Genomic DNA, 21,901 nt, shown 5'->3' with positions numbered 1-21,901 from the left:
AATCAAAATACGCCAAGTACATGTGCTTCCTGTGATACACGTCTGTCAAAATTTGCGTAAACGAAGTAAATACTCTAAAACGTCAAAGTTGAATGAAAGTTGGTGATTAATTTAGCAAATTTACCACAAGACTTAAAGAAAACTCAGTTAACTTAATTGTGCTCGTTGTAAACTGAGAATGAAGATTGAAATTGTATCTTGGGTGGCACTTTCGTGTCTCTGGTTAATGTTTGCCGGTTCAGCCGCTTTGAAAGCAGGGGAATGTGAAGGTAAGAAATAATGACTGTCTATATTAATATATGTGAGGGGCTGAGGGCTCGTGTTATAATTTTCTACAGATCATAATTGGTGGAACTTGAAAAACCAAGCTTTCGATTGTTGGACAGTCGCCCTAAGTAAATTTGAGCATAAACCCCCCTTTTTTTTACCCCGACACAGCTAAAATAATGTATGGGCACATGATGTCATTGAAAGCACAACACGAGGAAATTTATACCTGTAAGAATATACGAGCAATAATTAAAGAAAGATTAGATTAGAATGTAATTACAATTGTAGGGAGGAATCAAAACTTTCCCCCCAGTAACAAATATTTAAAGAGGCTCCAACTGGAGATCAAATTATGTATAGATGTCTTTTTGCTTTGTCTGTTCCTGCTGAAAAGCTCAGAGCTTCTCTGCAAGTACTCGACCTCCTTCACCATAATAACTTTTACAGTGTCATAACACTCCATTAGGTAACTGGATGGGGATTGTCCTGGTGTATTTAAGTAAGTGACACATCTCCATTCATCCTGACAAGGGAGTGAATATATACAGATTCCACTTTACCCTCCCAGGAATCAAGGGATCCTCCGTTCACAGACGGAACTGCATACATACATACATTTGTACATTTATATAATGGCAGGAAATTAGGCTTACTTTTAATAAACAAGGAAGGAACTCCTATGTTAACAACCTAATAGTGGTTATCAGAAAGGATAAATTTGTAAGTACATAAGCAACCAAAAGATTGAAAAACAAGGAATTCCACATTTACTTACTACATTGTCCATGTCCTAAAGAAAACAAAGTAGCAGAAACAGACCCTGAATATACTAAAGTGTTTCACATGACCAGAACAAAAATTTATACAACAGCAGCCATCACTAGTAGATAATCAAAGAGCTGAATGCTCTGAAGAAAAATGACGCCACTGTCTCTAATATTGGGATAGTTTTTATGCAAGTCTTGATTTTCACATACCGTAATTAGTTTAACAATGCAACATGTCTCGTAAGCATATAATTGATATTCGTATATGTGTGTGTGTGAAGTGAAGGTGCCAACTGGCTGGGTTTTTTTTTAAGACAAATGAATAGGTCAAGACTACCTGAATTGTACAAATAAATACCGTAGAAAGGCTTCTATATTTCTCACTGGTACATAGGCTGAATCCGGGTCCGTTCGCGCCCATTCACGTTTGCACCAACTCATGTTCGCCCCCTTTCACTTTCACACCCTACATGTTCGCAACTAATCTTAATTGGTTTTGTGTTTAATAACTCTGTAAGCAAGTGTTATCTTATAAGTATAATTGTTGTCATTGTCTCAAAATAAAGTGAGACAGCATTTTTTTTTTGTGTTGAATAAATCTTAATCATGTTTTGGATAGCGTATTGTTAAAGATAATAATAATCCTTTCTAAATAAAGTGGTATTTTGTCAACGTTTTATTTAGCGTTGAATAACTCTTAATCATGTTTTGGTTAGTGTATTGCTATACTTTGTTTCATTGACCTCTTTCATAATGAAGTGAGATTCTGACTATTTTTTTTCTGTGTGTTGAATAAATTTTATCATGTTTTGGTTATAATAGTGGATTGCTATATTTTGGTTCCTGTATTTTATTGTTTCGTTGTTTCACGAATCAGATCAAAGGGCTTAAAAACAATTATCTTTTGTGTTTTTCCTTTAAAATCTTCAATGTTTTACTCATACCAAGCTAAAAATACATTCAGTATTTACACCAAAGCAATTTAAAACAACAATCATGATTTTCCAATTATTCAACTTGAATTTGAATTAAAATTGGGCGCGAATGAGTAGAGTGCGAATGGACCTTGGGTGTGAACGTGCGAGGTGCGAAAGTGTATTGGGCGCAAACAGACCTGATACCACATAGTCTGAACCCCCTTCTCCCACAAAATATGATGTAAATTAAAAACAAATTGTTCAGAGAATAATTGAAGTCTTTCCACTAGAAAAGATCTATTTTTATATTGAAATATGAAAAATCAGTTTAAAATGTTAGTTCCTATGGCTTTATGACGTCCTATTAACCTATGACCTTGACCTCAATTTCAAGGTCACAAACCATGGACCTTGAATCAAAATATCCTAGGTCTTTAATATGTTTGGTTAATGAGAACTACCACTTGACGCGTAATTTTAAATGTCAGATGGACAAAAACTCCCTTTTATTGTATGCGCAGCCTTTCAACCAAAATATACAAGTAAGGACATGTCGCAACTAATAATTTATGAAAAATTATTTGTCAAAATGTCATACAGTATTTGAAAAGAAGTGAAAATAAGCCAAAATCAAAATTTATAATATGACCTTGACCTTTGACATTGACCTCATTTTCATTTTTAGTACCAATGACCTCATGAAGACCCTAGGTCTCTATCAGTTATGGTTTACCAGTTGAAAATGCATATCGCTTGAATCAAATGAAAAAGGGGGAATAACTCTCATATGGAGTCCCCATAGAGCTATGGTTCAAACGAATATTCTTATCCTAAATATGTAACGAGCAATTTGGTAAAATAAAATCTTTTACGGTTACGAAGGAGAGGTGGCCACAAGAAAAACAGTGTTTGGGGAGATAACTCTTACAACGTAATGTATTTTGTTATAATTACATTTGATATATGTTTCATTATAATACTTTATTCTGATTGGCTAACTGCACATCACATGTTATTCCTCAAGCAATTGCATCACTCAATAAAACTTTTCATTCATGATAACACGTGGTCCCACAATAAAGTGCACAGATGAATTGAATAAAAAAGTTATAAAATTCGTGTTTTCATGATCCTAGCTAAAAAAAGTAATTATAAGTATTGAATGTTTCTTTTTGTAACCTCATAGGGTTGCAAAAGTGTTGACCGTGTGCACATTTTTAGAATGAAGCGCTTATGCGCTTCATACAAAAAGTACTTCGGTCAACGCTTTTACACCTCAATGAATTTACAAAAAAAAGCATTCAATACTTATATGCAGTTGTAAATTTTTAAAGCAAAAAGAGTTAATACTAACTTTCACTTTTTTGGATGTTCATGTACATTTTGAATGTATTTATTTTTCTCAACTACATGAATTTTTTGGTGTATTTTTAATGATATATATGAGTAGTCCAAATAATTATTAAGTCTGGCAAGGTTTTTTAAATTTTATTCTGGGACACCTTCCTATGACCACAAGGCTATGTTAATTTTTTTCTGGGACGCCTTCTTAGGAAGCCTTCCTACGAACGTCTTAGGAAGGCGTCCCAGAAAAAAATAAAATAGCCTTATTGAATATTTTTATGCATTATTTAACCAGTTGAGTCTTTTACAGGATTGTTTGTTTAATGCTGTTTAAACATTACTGGAAAAAAAACCACCTTAAATTTGCTAATTATTTGGCATGAAAGTTTGATTTATTGAAAGGGACTCATAGTTTTCCATTTAATTTTAATAATTGTCTAATGGTTAAAACAATAGCTTCGTTGTTTACTTTTGTACACAACAACATATTCACTTTGGTCTCGTTGTTTACCTAATATTCACTATGTACTTGGTAACAGTTATTAATTAATTGAATAGAAAATATTATAATAAATATTATTGGAAGCCGAATTGACGTCAAATAGGTGCCGATTTGACTAGATGCCAATTTAACCAGGTGCCGACTTGACTTGTACGTTTCAATTCCTCTGCGATCGTTTGCGGTATTTTCTTGAGAAAACCTATTTTCCATCATCAAAGAGAAGAAGAAACTGCTTGAAATGATTCCCGAACGCTTCGTGATTGTTAAAATAAGTTTAATTCACTCAAAAAACAATTTTAAAACTTGCGATGTTTAAACAGGAAGTTTCAAAAGCACGTGTAAAAGAAATTAACCGGTGAGAGTGGAAATCCGTACATAACATATATCACTATAGTACTTCTGCTTCTGCCTGATAATGGCCACAATCAACGAGCTGATTATTATGCCATGACTTAGGTGCGCATACAGACCCCCCCCAACCCCCCAATTCGATAATTTAGTTCAGCTTTGTCAGTGAGGCTTTAAAGGCCTCAACTGACGGTGCTGATGCTACCCCAGGAGGGAGAGCGTTCCAATCCCTGATTGTTCTTGGGAAAAATGAGTATTTCCTGTAATCACTTCTGCTTGCAGGAATTTGATAGCTTTTGTCGTGCATGTTCCTCGACAGTCGTGTTGGTTGCATAAGACGACCTTCCTTAGTTACAGCCACTTGTCGTGTTCTATTTTATAGAGCATAGTTAGCCTAGCGTCTTTTCGCCTTTTTTCCAGAGATGGCCATTCCAGGTGCTCAATCATTTTGCTGACACTTGAGTGGTTATGGTGTTTGTTGGAAACGTATCTTGCTGCTCTTCTCTGGACCATTTCTAAACGATCTATTTCGGTTTTAAAGTATGGGTCCCATACTGGACTTGCATACTCTATTATTGGTCTTGCGAGGCTTTTGTATGCATTTTCTTTTACTGAAGTTGCTCCTATGTTTAAATTTCTCTTAAGGAAGCCTATTGTCCTATTGGCTTTGTTACATATATTATTGATATGATCATTCCACTTCAGTTCGGATGTGAAGGTGCAACCAAGGTATTTAGCACTTTTGACAGGTTCCAGTTTGTGGCCATGCAATGTGTAAGATGTTGGAATGGTGTTGTTTTTGCGGCTGATGGTGAGAACATTGCATTTGTCCGGATGGAAGGACATTTTCCATTTGTCTTCCCATGTTCCCAGTTTGTCGAGGTCGCTTTGAAGGTCATTTGAATCTTTGTCAGATGAGATGGTAAGATATGCTATTGTATCATCAGCAAATAGGCGGACAGTGGATTTGATCCCATCTGGCATGTCGTTGATGTAGAACAGGAATAATGCAGGACCAAGGACAGAGCCTTGGGGAACTCCAGATTCTACATCAATATGTGATGAGCACTCTCCATCCACTACCACTGCTTGCGTTCGATGGGATAGGAAGCTGGCTATCCATCTATTGGTTTTACCACTGATACCGTAATGTTCTAGTTTGTGTACTAGGAGACTGTGACCGACTTTGTCAAATGCCTTTGAGAAATCCATTATAAGAACATCTGTCTGTTTACCTGCACTCATATTTTTAGTGATGTCATCCACGAATTCGATTAGTTGGGTTTCACACGAGCGTTTAGTACGGAAACCATGTTGTAATGGATAGAGGATTTGATGTTGATCAGCATGTTTCATGATGTGGCTTGTAACTATATGCTCTATTAGTTTGCAGCAGATGCAAGTTAGAGAGATTGGTCTATAGTTTTCTGCTTTATATCTTTCTCCTTTCTTGAATACTGGTGTTACGTTTGCATTTCTCCAATCATTTGGTACTTCCCCAGTTTCTATTGATGTTTTGAAAATGATTGTAAGGATTGGGGCTATTTCTGTGGCCAGTTCGTTGAGAAGTTTAGGTTTTATATTATCTGGTCCAGCTGCTTTATTTGGATTTATTTTTTGCAGGAGTTTGAGTATACCATTTTCTGTGATGTTGAGTTCCTCTGCTTTGGGATATTGACCTGGCATATTGCATCTGGATTTAAACTCGTGTTCATTATATGTGTCCTTGGTGGAAAAGGCAGATTGAAATTGCTTGTTTAGAATAGTAGCTTGGTCTATAGGGTGGGTATGTAGTATACCTTCACTGCGAAGTGGAGCAACTCCATTGCTTTCTGTTTTTTGATGTTTGATGTATGTCCAGAACCGTTTCATACTACTATATTGGTTGTTTTCCTCCTTAGGTGTTACGATGTTCTCAATGTAGTTCCAGTATGAACGACGGAGCTCTCTTTGTACCATTCTCTTTGTTTCTTTAAGTTTGGATTTTATTGAAGGAACAGCTGACTTTTTATGTTTTTTGTACAATCTGTCACGGCGTTTTATTAGTTTGCGTACTGATGGTGTGAGCCAAGGCAAGCTGTCTTTCTGTTTTGCCATTTTGTGTGGGATGTGATTTGTCACACTCTGGTTTAAGTTGGTCTTAAAGATTAACCATAGTTCCTCAGTTGAACTGCCGTTTGCCGCTAGTTCCTTGATCTTTTGATGGGTGTCATTCATCTCCTTTTTAATGGTTTCCCAGTTTGCTTTTCTATATAGGGGAATTTTTCTTGGTTTTTGTTTCCTTGATATTGGCTAGGTGTCTATTTCGCTAAATACAATATCATGGTCGGACAATCCAGGTATTATTTTGGTACGTGTAAAGCGTGATGGGTTATTTGTAATAACTAGGTCCAGTGTGTTGGGGCCTCTTGTTGGTTCATCTACTAGCTGTACAAGACCATTGTCGTCCAGGATATCACCAAACTTATAGTGGTTTTTTTGGCAGGTGGATTCTGGTTTTAGGGTTCTTGTTAACCAATTCCAGCCTGGCAGGTTGAAGTCACCACCAACTACTATGAAGGCGTTTTTTGTTGTACTCGCTCGTTCTAGACTTATTCCAAATTCTTCGATACTGTCTTCGTTTGATGTTTTAGGGTTATAATATGATGCCAGATACATATCTTTATTCCCGACTAGGCTTATTTTGGCCCAAACAATTTCGCAGTTGGTGTGGAGCTCAGGCACAGGTGTGCTGAGGTGGTCATTTTTTATGGCTATTAGTACTCCTCCTCCTTTTAGGTTGCGATCATGCCTGTATATATGATAGTTTGGTGGAAAGATCTGATTGTCTGTTATAGTTGGGTCTATCCATGTTTCAGTTCCTAGGACAATATCAGGCTGTGTACTTTCTACTAGATTTTTAACTTGTCCTTGTTTAGATTTGATGGATTGAAAATTCACAGTAAGCATCTTGATTGGTATAGTTTTGGTTTTTGGTCTATAGCTTTGGTTTTTTCTCTCTGGTGTGGATGCATGAATTGGTTTGATGCAATCTAATGGAAGTGGACTTTTAAAGCAAAACAGTTTCATCCTTTTGTAAAACAGTCTTTAATATACCTATCACATTAATGTTTGAAGGGTCTTAAGCTTATTCAAACCATATAAGTCGGTATGAAACACCAAAACGGAATGATAATAACCGATTACGTTTTGTAGTTTACAAAATTCTGGACTGGTTCCTGTCAAACTACAACACTTTCTTCGACTGTAGTGGAATACAAACAGAAACCAGTTAGTTTGTAAACTGGTTCCTGGCTGATTACTACACAATGCTCATGCATAATGATAACACAAGCACATTCCTCCAGTTTGTATTGAAATTAGTAAATACGAAACCAAGCGCGGTAGGCAGAGAAATCAGGTCGACAGTTATGGAACAATGACTGCGTCATTTTCCAAAAATTAGAACAATCAGTCACTAAAAAAGGGTCTTAAGATATAAGAATATCTAGTTTAAATATTACGAAAGTAATAGGTTCACTGCCAACTGAACTCTTGGAGGTTGGGTCATGCTTCTTCCAACAATCTATCTACACAAGGGGAACATACTAATTAATTGCCAATGGCAATATTTTCCAACTTTTCAAGAAAAAAATATTGATCAATTCAGAGTAATTACAGATTGGTCTTATTCCCATTTATTATATGCAACCTTTGGGAATATATTATTTTCTCAAATTTGATGCAGTATTTTGAAAAGAATAACATTCCTAACAACTGATAATACACTTTCAGGAGACATCATACACGTGTACCTTCTAAGTAGTTAATGTCACAAACAATTTCCGCAACACCAAAAATTAAAGTACTATTGACAATGGCACTTTAATTTTTGGTGTTGCACTATCTATTTAAAAGAAAACTTAACTTTCTCTTTGTGATTTGCATAATTTTAAAGACTATTCCTGAAATTTGTAATTTTGTGTATTAATAATGTGTCATAGTTGAACTAGAGGTGTCAAAAACGACATGATTGGCCCTGTCTCAAAAAATTGAAAAACTGCGATTTCAACAACACTTGTGGACTCAAACATGATGGTAGTGTCACATATAAAAAATTAACTCAAAATTTGAATGCATATAGAAAAAAAATCTGTATAATTGTGATTTTCAACTATTTTCAAAGATGTAAACCCTTAATTTTGACAAAAATCAGCGGAGCAGAACCTAACTTAAAAGTGATCTGTAACTCATCATGGTTAACTCACATACCAAATATCGGCCTAATATCTGAAGGCATTTAGAAAAAAAAACGTATAATGATTTGTTGCGTAATGACAGAATTATGGAATGACGGACAAGGGTAAAACTATATGGTACAGACAACTTCGTTGTGGGCCATAAAGCTATATGGCACCAATTACTTCATTGCAAGGGCCATAATAATAGGCAAAAATATCTCATCTTTGAAAGCATTAAACAGGATACTTTACTTAACATGCTTAATCCTGGGCCTCTTTTTTTCTGCATATAATACTAGATTGTAGTTTTTGTCTCCAAATATACCCTGTCAGGTTACAGATATTTCTAAATGATTTGGGTGTAAGGTCAACTCCCAACTTAACAGTATATGAATCTTTTACACATGTTATAATAAACGTATTTACACTTTTGATATTTAGCTGTATCTTGCCTCCGAATAACCTTAGATCGACTCAGAATCACCTTTTGACGTCAAGCAACAATCACTTTTAAATTGTGGCGTAAAAATTTGCAAAGAAGTGTAAATATGTCTATTATAAATGCAGAAAAATTTGGAATTCTTACCTGTGATAACAAAATTTTACAACCTCTGCACACTCATTCTATACCAATCTCAGGTGTCCCATGCGTTGCTCATGGAACAATCCATAAATTTACACAAAATGTAATAAATATACAGCAAAGGGGACATTTTGCTATCTTGTTTACTCTTGTACCACAATGTTATGAATGCAACTCCTCTGACACCATTCAACAGAAAGCTCTCTTACTTGGTAGGTTTGTTTGCCATCAAATTGTTGGTGATATATTACTAAACTGTCATTTTGATTTGACTCTTTTTATGGAAGTTAGTTAATAAGGGACTTTTACCATATTTTTATTTAAGTACAACAATGATTTATTACTCAGCAGTGGGTACATTTAACTCGTTAGTAGCCATTTATCAATTCATTACTATTGTAAAACTGATATAGTATTTTTATTTTGTTTTTTCAGTGTGTATCAAAGTTTTAGACAGATTTGTTAACTCCATAGACGAGGATGTAAAAAAGAATCAAGATAAAGTCGAACAAGAATTGAAAAATTTCTGCAAAAAATTGAAAAATAAAGAAGAACGATTTGTAAGTACATACATGTATATGTCATGAATTCATGAAAGAGAAGGTAAATTTGATATTCCGGATCAAAATTGGTGAATGACTTGCTACCATTTTAGCTCATAAAGGTTATTGGTGAATATTGCTTTATTGATCATCATACTTTTATTATAATTGATAAGAATTAAGATATACAAATTTGACAGGAATCTAATACTTCTTAATGATGTATTATGGAAAAATAATACAAAGGAACAAAAAAAACAGGATAAGGTTTTTCAACGGACATCTTGTGTTATCGCTGCAAGCCTGCAATGTTGAATGCCTTCAGTGATCTTTTGTTATTTTGGCTTATTTTAACACTATCGAGGTGTTCTGTCTTAGATAATCATTGTAAATTCTTCTTGACAAAGGAGAGCAGGCTTTTTCATGGAAATAAAATATAGCTAATGACCATGCATAATTCAAAACTTACTGCATGTTTCAACATTTCCTTGTATGTGGGCTGGCAAAGTCATGCAAATTATATTTTGCATAGCATACGTTACAATACTTTAATAACTATACAATATTTTGACATATTACATTTATATAATAAGTATTTTGATATTTTCTTTTATTTTAGTGTTACTACATTGGTGGTTTAGAAACTTCAGCAACAAATATTCTACGTATGATATCTAAACCAATAGGCTACCACATGCCTGCAGAAAAACTGTGTAGTAAACTGAAAGACGCAGATGGTCAGATATGTGAACTTAAATATGGTAAGGATTGGCTTTAAGTTAATACCATTTACGGGTACTATGTTTATAAGATCAATGATTTTGACCATTTAAAATGCATAAGAATTTAATGGTTGTCATTGTAGCTCACCTTGACCTTGTTCATCACCTGATGTCCATCATTCTCTGTTAAGTTTTACAAAGATCCATTCCTCTGAAACTCCTGGGACAACTTGAACCAAACTTTACATCATTCACGCTTAGGATATTGAGTTTGAAAAAACTTGTCTCATAATTTATCCTGCCACCAAAGCTAAAATAGAACATACATGTAGGGGTAGTTATATGAAAGTTTTATAATCTGACAGGGTATAATTTTTAGAATATTAATATCTACCAAAAGTCCATTTGGACAAAAAATGTTTTGACAACTTTATAAAGGAGGTATTGCCCTTAGTTTTATGACAATTTTTACCATTTTATTTTATCTTCTGAGCTGAAATTGTCAGTTGATAGTTACAATATTCTATACATCTAAGTACTTGCAGGGATATTACAGTCATAAGACACTATCTGAAAGCTCTTCTCACTTCTGTTGATATTTTTAATTGTTTTGAAAATCAAATAATTTGACCTTATTGATAGTTGTCATGTGGCTTTCACTATTTGTTGAATTGTGTGCTGTTAATGGCAAATCTAATTCTTTTATTGCATATATATATATATATTTGCAACTAATATAGACTCAGTTCATTTGATTGTAAAGCCACCTATCTGTATGTTGCCCTAAAAATGTCTTATTTTTGTGGTTGGATGGTTTTCTAATTGCTATTTACCCCATGTCATTTATCCACTCTTCGTTTATTTCAGATAAAGAAATTGATCTCTCATCAGTTAATTTGAAGAAGTTGAAAGTAAAAGATTTGAAAAAGATTTTATCTAACTGGGGAGAAGATAATGCATGTAAAGGATGTGCTGAAAAGTCAGACTTTATTAAAGTGGTGGAGGATCTAATGCCTAAGTATGCTCCAGAGGCTGCTAAAAAGAGGAAGACAGAGTTATAATGTTAATACTACTTAGGGAAAAAAACTATTAGAACTATTGAGTATTGTTAGATTATTCGAAGGAAAATAAATTATTGTTTTATACATCTGCAGAAGTTTATGGCTGTTTAGTGGTATTTGTTTATATATTGTTATTTTTTACTGTAGAAAAGTGGTAAGAAGTGTGTTTCTTTCACACTTCAGCTTTAAAAACTTAAATGGAAATTTTCTTACACCTATATGTAAATTAGGGAAACATTGAAAGTAAAAACCCATTAAAACCATGTAAATAGTTAAAATGATGGGTGATATTGGTATATGTTGAGCAGTGTAAATGTATATTGTATAATTATGCTGATATTGGTGGAATGCTTAAGAAATGTTTAAAATTAGATGATTTTTGTAAGCAAAAATATCTTTTATATGCATAAAAAGATTAACAATTTCATGTTACAAGCTAAAAAAATTATAAATTTGGAAGATAAATATTTAGAAAAAGGATTTACTATCTGCTGTTTTAATGATAAAGATTACTTGACGCAAATTTGAATGTGTATCTCATGTCAGAATGAACAAATGTATGAAAAAAGCTTTATGATTCATGGATCAATGTTATCTTATGTTGAAATGAATATATATTTTAAGATATATGGAGAAGGTAACTATTACATGTATCAGGAAAGAAAAAGTGGAATGTTACATCATAGTTTAACTTAATATTATGCTGATGTTGTACGAAATATTGTAAACCTATTAAGACCATCACAGTGGTGGATCCAGAACTTTTCCTAAGGGGGGGCTGGCTGACCGACCAGTCATGCTTCAATGATGCCCTATATAATCAACCAAATTTTTCTAACGAAAGAGGGGGCCCAGGCCCCCCCCTTCCCCTGGATCTGCCTATGCATCATATGATGATGACTGTATACTGTGTAGTGTAAATGTACTATTTTTGAAAAAGTAGCTTCTATTTAGAACTTGTTTGTTTGTTTAAATGAAAATTATAGACTAAATTTATTTTTTTATGTGTCTGTACAACAATAATTTTCATAACAAACTTGGAAAATAGTCATGGGATCATTTTGGGACTTAACCATCATCCGTCTTTAAGTTTTTCCTCTACAGTAATCACTAACATGTCATCACCAAGGTTGCCATTTCAAACCACTGTCTGTGGATAGATTTATATTACTCCAATCTTAACTGACAAGAAGGATTGCCAGGATGTAGTTCACTACATAAGTATTCTGATTTTCTCAACCTTTAAAAACTGGCCTTTATGTATAGCGTAGGTGAATGAAGATTGAGTCAAATACCAACAAAACACGGAAAATGCAAAGGCACATTTAAACATAGGATTATTCATTGTTTGATTCAATAACCCTTTGCAGCAACTTCCATGTTTTACTGAACATCATCAAATAAAAAGGGATTGAAAGTCATGAAGATGTGTTAAGTCCTTTAATAACAAAAAGTACTTTAATAACAAAAATATGAAGATAAATGACTAAGTCTAAATTTTCCTTGCAATTTTTTTTAAATGTGTATTTTATGTAGTAGAGATATAAAAGTATATTTGCACAGATTATATAAATGTTTTGACTGTTATGGTAAGGGATATGAAAGTTTCAATGATGTATGAATGTAGATTCACTGCACAATGTGTCATTAACTCAAAGCGATCTTGTGATATCATCATGTCATTTAGGTATAGTTGTAAACGTATGGTGTGAGTTGTTAATGAACAGAAATATTTTGTCTAAATAAAATATCTTTATGTTATGGGTTTTAACTTATCTTTAACAATTCAAACATGTGTTTTGCACTCTTTCTGTGTCTTGCAGGGATTTGTATCTAACATTGATATTGTATGTTAATAACTAAAAAAGAACACAACATAGGGATAGATACACATATAGAGAATATAAAGAATTTTTATACGATCACAATTTTTAATTTAGGTTGGTATAATGCTATGATGTCATTGTCTGAAGACACCTTTGGTTTCTAGAAAATAACTTTAGGTTAAGTGAATGGATCTCTATGAAATTTTTTAAGAAGTTTCAAAACCACAAAAGGAAGGTTGGGATAGATTTTGAGGATGATGGTCCTAACTGTTTATGAATTAGGGTCCCAATACAAGCATTTTCTAGTTTCAGGATAATAACTTGTGTTTAAGTAATATGATTGCTCTGAAATTGTAATGAAATTAAAACACAATGCTTATTAACACAAAACACTGATCAAGTTTGAATTGTGGTGGCATCACCTTAACAGTTCTGAGTAACAAGTGTATGCCCCTTTATAAATGAATAATTGCTTAATTTTTAGTTTCAGTTCTCTAACTTAAGTTTGCCTCAACTAAATGTTATGAAACTTATACATGATGCTTATTACCACAAAACATCAAGTTTGAATTTTGGTAGTGTCACTTTAACTTTTCTAGAGTTATGCCCCTTTATAAATGAAAAATTGCTGAATGTATTTGTTCTTTTACTTTAATATGCCTCTTCCAAATGTTATGAAACTTGTACACATTACTTACTACCAAAAAACTCAGATCAAGTACAAATCGTGTAGCATCACTTTTACAGTTCTTCAGTTATGTTCCATTATAACTTTATATGATATGCAAGCGGGGGCATCATCTGTGTCCAATGGACATGTTCGCCATTTATTTTAGTATTAAAATTGGCAGGGCTGAGTTGACTGTTTGTATAATGTTCAGAGGTTTGAAGACCTTTGTTTTATCTGTTGTATGTCCATTGGTCTTGTTGAAACCTTATTTTTTCATGGTTCAGGGACTGTTTAAAATCATTGTTACTGTAAATTCAGAAATTATTGCATTTGTCATTTTAAACTAAAATGCAATTTTAATTTTTGTGATATTTAGAACTTGAAATACTGATTAATTTCATATAAACTGCAACCCTGTTGCATTTTTCACAAAAATAAAAACATCACAATAATTCCTGAATTTACAGAAGTTGCTGTCTCTCTTTGATGTAACTTCAGTGTGTAGTTTCCTGTGGCTGCAGCCATGTCAACAAAGTATTGGTCTGTGATTAGGTCAGTAGTAGACTACAAGTGTTAGATCTGATATTTCATTTGGCATGCAGTTGTATAAGCAATGACACATGTCATTTCCATGGAGATTGTTTGTCTATGAATGATTTGCCTAGTTTATAATATTTGTTAAAGTTGGTGATTTGATCAGTTTTTAATTAAGATAAATCACACAGATAAAGGTGAAAGATATATGGAATGCAGTTGTATTAGCAAACATTTCCATTAAGACTATTTGCCCCCCTCTATCATCTTTGTTTACTGACTTTGTATCTTTAGTAGTTTACGAGTTAGTTTGTGTTTAGATAAGTTTAAGGGGTACCACTTATGATAAGTCGATGGTATTTGGTAAGCAATTCAGTTCTTATTTCTCACTTATGAGTTATCTGATAATTATATTCAGTAATAAATGGGTTCCTTGCTAGGTCTACATGTCAAGGTTTAGTTGGTTTCTCAGATGCCATTAGCAATAGGTCAACTATATTAGAATGATTTTAAGAATTTCATGTGGTAGATTCATTCGACCTTCACTCCATTTTCATGGTTTACTGGTCAATCTCTTCAAGGCTTGGCCTTTTCCCCTAACCCGAATAATTCAGTTGTTATATTCTGCTGATCTGCCATTTCTTCACAAATAGGAAAGATTGATAACGGCGAGGGGCTAAATTAGAATGAAATTAAAACAAGTGTAGCTGTGGCCATTGATTGACACATTAAAATCATCCATTAACTGGGACAATCTTCGTGAACGTTTGTCTGTAACGACCACTGTTCACGACGTACCTACGATAGACATTTAAACTGTGGGGTCACCAAAGGTTTCTTAACGCCTTTAATTATAAAATAATTCGAAAAATTAATCAGGAATAACCTTTGTGTTTTGATTTATATAATTGATATAAATCAAAATATCGTGTTATTTCTGATTAATTTTTCGAATTACTTTATTTAGGTGTTGAAAACCTTTGGTGACCCCATAGTTTAAGTGTCTTTAAAAAGTACATAGTGAGCATTGGTCGTTACATACAAACGTTCACCTAAATTGTCCCAGTCAATGGATGATTTTAATGTGTCAATCAATGGCCACAGCTACACTGTTTTGAATTTCATTCTATTCTGGTTACCGCTTTCCTAGATACTTTTAGCAAAAGGTCAACTACATTTGGTGTATGTAATGATTGGAAGATGTACATGTCTGTGTGGCAAGGTTATTATCACCAGGTTTTAAGGTTTCCAGGTGAGCTAAAAAAGGATTAAAATTTGTATCCAGGTGCAATTATTCCGTAAAGGATACAGCTGAAAATTTCTGCCTCATTATGTTTTCTGCAAAAATGGATCATTTTTCTATTCACTCATGCTTTATCTAGTTCAGCCAAAAAGTGTTGGGTTCTTCAGGGTTCAATAATTGCTGTAAGGAGTCAGTTTGCAATTTTGGTCACAACTGACTAATTAAAGCTATTACATAAAGCATCTTTGATATTTTAAATTTCTGTAAAAAAAAAAAGATATACAATTGTCAGTCAGGGGCAACAACTCTGGGTCAATTGACCATTTTGGTCACTTATTTGTAAAACATAATCAACAACTGCCAATTTGCTGAAAGTCAGTATTTCACAACAACTCTAAAAAGGAGTATCCAAATTTTATGAAATTTTACATGTTTAAAGGAAACAGACAGTTTTGCTGATAATGTTTGCCCTATGTCCATGTGTCAGACTTCCTATATTTGCTTTAGTTTTTTTTAGAGAAAAGTAAAAAAACTGAAATGTGCTAAAAAAATGACATTTTAGAGGCAATTAATGGTACTCCAATTCTGAAATTTTAAGGGGAGTTAGACTTTGATCATCATCTACTATTTTTTTATCCATGTTAAATTAACTCTTCTGTAAATTAGTTTCAAGAATTAGATATAAGCTCAAAACTGTATTTTATACTTATGTTCAATTTTTGATAACAGGAGCCATGTTTTTAGCTCACCTGACCTGAAAGGTCAAGTGAGCTTTTCTCATCACTTGGCGTCCGTCGTCCGTCGTCCTGCGTCCGTCATCCGTCGTCTGTAAACTTTTACAAAAATCTTCTCCTCTGAAACTACTGGGCCAAATTCTACCAAACTTGGCCACAATCATCCTTGGGGTATCTAGTTTAAAAAATGTGTGGCGTGACCCGTCAAACCAACCAAGATGGCCGCCATGGCTAAAAATAGAACATAGGGGTAAAATGCAGTTTTTGGCTTATAACTCAAAAACCAAAGCATTTAGAGCAAATCTGACATGGGGTAAAATTGTTTATCAGGTCAAGATCTATCTGCCCTGAAATTTTCAGATGAATCTGACAACCGGTTGTTGGGTTGCTGCCCCTGAATTGGTAATTTTAGGGCAATTTTGCTGTTTTTGGTTATTATCTTGAATATTATTATAGATAGAGATAAACTGTAAACAGCAATAATGTTCAGCAAAGTAAGATTTACAAATATTTCAACATATTTAAAATGGTCAGTTGACCCCTTTAGGAGTTATTGGCCTTTATAGTCAATTTTTAACCATTTTTCGTAAATCTTAGTAATCTTTTACAAACATCTTCTCCTCTGATACTACCATGCCAAACTAAACCAAACTTGGCCACAATCATCATTGGGATATCTAGTTTAAAAAATGTGTGGCGTGACCCGGCCAACCAACCAAGATGGCCGCCATGGCTAAAAATAGAACATAGGGGTAAAATGCAGTTTTTGGCTTATAACTCAAAAACCAAAGCATTTAGAGCAAATCTGACAGGGGTAAAATTGTTTATCAGGTCAAGATCTATCTGCCCTGAAATTTTCAGATGAATTGGACAACCCATTGTTGGGTTGCTGCCCCTGAATTGGTAATTTTAGGAAAATTTTGCTGTTTTTGGTTATTATCTTGAATATTATTATAGATAGAGATAAACTGTAAACAGCAATAATGTTCAGCAAGGTAAGACCTACAAATAAGTCAACATGACCAAAATTGTCAGTTGACCCCTTAAGGAGTTATTGCCCTTTATAGTAAATTTTTAACAACTTTTCGTCATTTTTTGTAACTTTTCTAAAAATCTTCTTCTCCAAAACTACTTTGCCAAATTTAACCAAACTTGGCCACAATTATCATTGTGGTTTATAGTTTAAAAAATGTGTCCGATGACCCAGCCTACTAAACAAAATGGCCGACATGGCTAAAATTAGAACATAGTGGTAAAATGCAGTTTTTGCTTTATATCTTTGAAACTAAGACATTTAGGGCAAATCTTTCAACATTTAAATGTCCATCAGAATAAGATATATCCCCTCACAAATTTTGAGTTGAATCGGACAACCGGTTGTTGGGTTGCTGCCCTAAAATTTGTGATTTTAAGGATATTTTGCAGTTTTTGGTTATTATCTTGAATACTATTATAGATAGAGATAAACTGTAAACAGCAATAATGTTCAGCAAAGTAAGATCTTCAAATAAGTCAGCATGATCAAAATTGTTAGAGGACCCCTTAAGGAGTTATTGCCCTTTATAGTCAATATTGAACAACTTTTCGTCATTTTTGTAACTTGTATAAAAATCTTTTCTAAAACGACTTGTCCAAATTTAACCAAACTTCGCTACAATCATAATACATTGTACTAGGGTATCTATTTAAAAAAAAAGTGTCTAATGACCCCTCCTACCAACGAAGATGGCCGACATCAGTAAACACATTAACAGGTGAGCGACACAGGCTCTTGAGAGCCTCTAGTTTGATGGATTAAATCCCTGAACACAATTTTCAAACTAGATTCCTTTAGGAAATGGTCACATTTTTCCATATTGCATGACAGTTTCATGAGAAGCTAAAAAAGCTTATTACTGCAAACTGACTATACATATACCTGTAATTAACATAATGATCTCATATTTTATATAGATTAGAACGTTGGTTTTCCTGTTTGAATGGTTTTACACTAGTAATTTTTGGGGCACTTCATAGCTTGAAGTTCAGTGTGAGCCAAGGACCTATAATGGTTTACTTTTACAAATTGTGACTTGGATGGTGTCTCTTACCACTTCTTCTTATATCTATACAAGATATTTTTCTGCCTTGTGGACAGTTGTTTTGGCAATCATACCACATCTTCTTATTTTTATATATAAGTGATGGCAAAATCCAACATTGTCTTATATAACATGTGAGCTAAAAAAACAAATGTAAGGTGTAAATTTCAAAGAGAAACACTCAACATTACAATAAAGACACCTTAAGGTCAACATACATCTATAAACCTCAACAATTAGAGGCAAGAGAACATGTTTTTAACAGAGGTTTTATGAGCCTAGATCAGCTCTGAATCATCTGAACCTAGAGTGACCTAGCTATATATATATATGTAAGTTTATTGTTTTCTGTTCAGTATTAAATTTATATTACTGTGCCTATCCAATAACCTTTGCAGTAGTGAATTACCTATTGCCTGACCAGTTTAAAAAATTGTCAATACAATTTGTCCATTTAAATTGTACAATAGGTATTGTGAGAGCTATTATCAACAGGTGGTCATTTAACTACCTGTAGATTTACCTGGTTTGTTTTTGACAGAGCTAATTTAAATGAATGATAGCTAGCTTGCTTTCCTCATGTCCAATGTCCTGAATGGACTATTCTATTTAGGTATGGGACATTTTACATTTAATTCACTATTTGTTTTTTCTTAGGGAGCTACCATTTGATTTTTATGGGGGGGGGGGATGAAATTTGAAAAAAATAGGCAGGACAGGAGTTTTGAGTAAAAAAAAAAGGCAGGATGAGACACTTGCAAAAAAAAAAAGTCAGGACGACAATTTAGGTAAAAAAAAGTCAGGATAAACTAAAAAAAAAAAAGGCAGGACCGAACAGAGTGAAAAATAAAAAGGCAGGACAGAGATTACAGCTAAAAAAAAATGCAGGACAAAATTTTTCATCCTAGCCCCCCCATAAAAATCAAATGGTAGCTCCCTTATAAAGATATTTATTGTAAATTTATTTATTTTGCTTACAATCACAAATGAATCATTGATGGTAAATCCCACTTTCATAATAAAGCACTGAAATTTCTCTTCACTAAGCCATTTGTACTTTTTTTTGATATATTGAAAATAAATTTTTAACAGTAATTCCAATTGAAGTAGATCCTGAATATTAAATGAAACTTAGCATCACTACTATTCCATTTCAGGAATCGTAATATAACATAAAAATATATCCCATTAGAGAACACCAAGCCACACATAATTCATCTTGTAGAATTATTCACAATTAGATGGGCTATCCAAAAAAAAATTCATTTCACAAACACTTAATTCCATATCAGGAATCAGAAACTTAAAATACATCCCACATTAAAAACACCATGAAGCAAACATATAATATCTACTTTTTTTATAAACTAAATTCACTGATTGAAATTTCCATCTTGACTATTTAGAGACACAAAAAGAAATGGCTTAAAATGTCCCATATCTAAATAGAATAGTCTATTCAGGACATTGGTCATGATACATGAGGAAAGCAAGCTAGCTATCGGTCATTTAAATTTTACCTTTTAGGAATAGTGAAGATTTTTTACTGGGTAGTAAAATGACCACCTGTTTATGAGCTCTCACAATACCTATTGCACAATTTAAATGGACAAATTGTGTTGGCAATTTTTTATACTGGTCAGGCAATAGGTATTTAAATACCACAAAGGTGATTGAATACTGACAGTAAGATCCTTTTTGTTACATCTTTTGATCAATTTTATTTGGCAATCGCCAATGGCAGTCAGCAGGGTTAAAGAACATCAGTTGTTCGACCTGTTAGTCAAATGCGTTTTGTTTAATTATACTTTTTCACTTTTTTGGTCTTTTGGAAATGTTGTTTGTGCTGTATTTAGACCCTTCTACAACGAAATTTGTTTTACATGCACACATATAAAAATTGCGGTTTTTATCCAACGCAATCATAGGTTTGAACGTAGTTTTTAATTAAGACTTGTTTATATAGTCATATATAGTTATATATGTACAGGAATATTTCATAGTGAACTAGTTATAATCACCAGTTTTCAGGATATAAACTATTATCACAGAGATATGTCTCGTCTTTTTGTAATTTTGATTATGCAAATGTTAAAATCAAAATAGCAAAACTTTAACATCTTACACAAGTTATGAAAATATTTAAAGCCAATGAACCATGACTGAGTTACATGGCTTAGCAATCTCCATGTAAATGAGATGTGCCAATGCTTATACAACTGCATACATGCAAATACCATCAAGACCATTGACTTATTATAACTTTTAAAATAAAGTTGTCCCAAATCTAAATACAAACATTAACTAGTTAACTATAGAAAAGTTTCAAAGTCAATAAGAGGGGGTGGGGCTATATAATCTCCATGGAAACGATACTTGCAAATGCCAATAAATTTGCATACCAAATATCATTGACTTAACATTATCAGTTCATCTAAAACTGATCTAATCACAAACTAATACATGTAAACTAAGATAAGTTTTAAAGTCATTAGACTGTGACGGAGGGTTGAGGCCAAATATCCTCCATGGAAATGAGATGTGCCAATGCTTATACAAATGAATACCAATTAACATTGGCCTAGCACTAATGGTTCCCCTTGAATTGACCTAATCACAAACTAATACATGATAACTCGGATTTTTTTTTAAGTCAATAGACCACGATTAAGTGGTCTGAGCCAAATTATCTCCATGAAAATAAGATATGCCGATGCTTACACAACTGCATACCAAATATCATTGACCTACAACTTGTGGTTCACCATAAACTAGACCTAATCACAAACTAATACATTGTAGAAGCAGCCGTCACTGCCACCGCCGGAAACAGCATACCTATGTCTCGCTTTTGGACTCCGTCAAGGTGAGACAAAAATCACTAATTATATACCAGTGTTATTTTTTTCTTTGAACATATGAGAATATGTGAATATGTAAGAATTTATAAAACATGTAGTTTTACTGTGCGTATTGCTGTGTATTGCTGTGCATTTGTATTTTCTACATTGGCTAGAGATATAGGGGTAGGGTTGAGATCTTAAAAAACATGTTTAACCAAGCCACATTTTTGCACCTGTTCCTAGTCAGGGGCCTCTGGCCTTTGTCGTGTTTGTAAGGCTTGTATGATTTTTAATTCTAGTTCAAAAATATATTTCAGAGTTTAGTATGATGTCCATTATTACTGAACTAGTACACAATTTTGTTTAGGGGCCAGCTGAAGCATGCCTCCTAGTGCATGATTTTCATGTGTATTGATGTCTTATTGGTGGTTTTCCGATGTTTTCTGCTCTTTGGTTGAGTTGTTGCCTCTTTGACATATTCTCCATTCCCATTCTCAATTTTATGTAAAAATTAAAGTCTGTATAGCTCTTCTACCCTCTGAAATATTAAAGCTTAATTCATATTAGAAAAGTAAATGAAACTTTCAGCAAATCTTACATAGTGACTTATCTTGACATTTAATTTATACAAATTTACTTCAAGTCAGAGAAAAGTCTTTAAAGTCACTAGCAATCTGGCCTGACTTGAGATCCA

General features: G+C 33.5%; 1 protein-coding gene across 1 annotated transcript; it reads left to right on the top strand.

Annotated features, from left to right (window-relative positions):
- LOC143049955 (mesencephalic astrocyte-derived neurotrophic factor homolog) lies at positions 1–11,995 on the top strand. Its single transcript, XM_076223735.1, has 4 exons — positions 1–269; positions 9,387–9,511; positions 10,113–10,254; positions 11,083–11,995. Exons 1-4 carry the CDS (start codon positions 179–181, stop codon positions 11,274–11,276), a joined length of 552 nt encoding a protein of 183 aa, XP_076079850.1. The 5' UTR covers positions 1–178; the 3' UTR covers positions 11,277–11,995.
- The last annotated feature ends 9,906 nt before the right edge of the window (positions 11,996–21,901 follow it).

Source organism: Mytilus galloprovincialis, chromosome 1 (genome assembly GCF_965363235.1).
Source record: "Mytilus galloprovincialis chromosome 1, xbMytGall1.hap1.1, whole genome shotgun sequence".
NCBI classification, from domain to species: Eukaryota; Metazoa; Mollusca; class Bivalvia; order Mytilida; family Mytilidae; genus Mytilus; species Mytilus galloprovincialis.
The sequence above is the reverse complement of the archived record's forward strand: the minus strand, read 5'-3'. Positions and strand labels throughout refer to the sequence as shown.

Coding starts and splice junctions, on each gene's coding strand:
- LOC143049955 (XM_076223735.1), top strand. CDS start 179: ATGAAGATTGAAATTGTATCTTGGGTGGCACTTTCGTGTCTCTGGTTA. Junction 270..9,386: donor GAAAGCAGGGGAATGTGAAG/GTAAGAAATAAT, acceptor TTGTTTTTTCAG/TGTGTATCAAAGTTTTAGAC. Junction 9,512..10,112: donor AAAATAAAGAAGAACGATTT/GTAAGTACATAC, acceptor CTTTTATTTTAG/TGTTACTACATTGGTGGTTT.